This window comes from Aptenodytes forsteri, unplaced genomic scaffold, assembly GCF_000699145.1.
Source record: "Aptenodytes forsteri isolate BGI_AS27 unplaced genomic scaffold, ASM69914v1 Scaffold249, whole genome shotgun sequence".
NCBI lineage: Eukaryota > Metazoa > Chordata > Aves > Sphenisciformes > Spheniscidae > Aptenodytes > Aptenodytes forsteri.
Window position 1 is genome coordinate 931,818 of NW_008796188.1, and position 444 is coordinate 932,261.

At 65.8% G+C, this 444-nt stretch overlaps 1 protein-coding gene across 1 annotated transcript in view; it reads left to right on the forward strand.

Annotated features, from left to right (window-relative positions):
- The window catches only part of ITGA2B (integrin subunit alpha 2b), an 8,867-nt gene that overhangs the window by 6,055 nt on the left and 2,368 nt on the right, over positions 1 to 444 (forward strand). The window contains exons 15-16 of the mRNA XM_019474269.1: positions 43 to 135; positions 241 to 320. Of these exons, the coding sequence (XP_019329814.1) occupies positions 43 to 135; positions 241 to 320 (173 nt within the window). The remainder of the gene's footprint in view (positions 1 to 42; positions 136 to 240; positions 321 to 444) is intronic.

The following is a 444-nucleotide window of genomic DNA, read 5'->3' on the forward strand; positions in this document are numbered from 1 at the left end:
GGGGGTCCATGAGGTGTCCTCCCCCGTGTCCCCACCCCGTAGGGGCAGGAGAAGCTGAACTGCAATCCCAGGAAGGAGAACGGGAGCCACGTGGTGCTCTGCGAGCTGGGCAACCCCATGAAAGCGGGTGCACGGGTAAAGGGATGTGGGGTCCCCCCACTGAGCCCATCACCCTGGCCTCGGGGCTGGGCATGGCCGGTGGTGGTAGTTCACCCACCCACCCTCCTGCTGACCTCCCAGATCACCGTGGACATGGAGCTGAGTGTGTCCGGGCTGGAGGACATGGGCGATGCCATCACCTTCCAGCTCCAGCTGCGGAGGTGACACCGTGCCAACCCCCTGTCCCCCTGTCCCCTGCCCACCGCTGGGACCCGGGCACCCAGGACTTGATGGCCTCAATGCGTCCCCAAACTTACCCCACCATGTCCCCGCAGCAAGAACAGC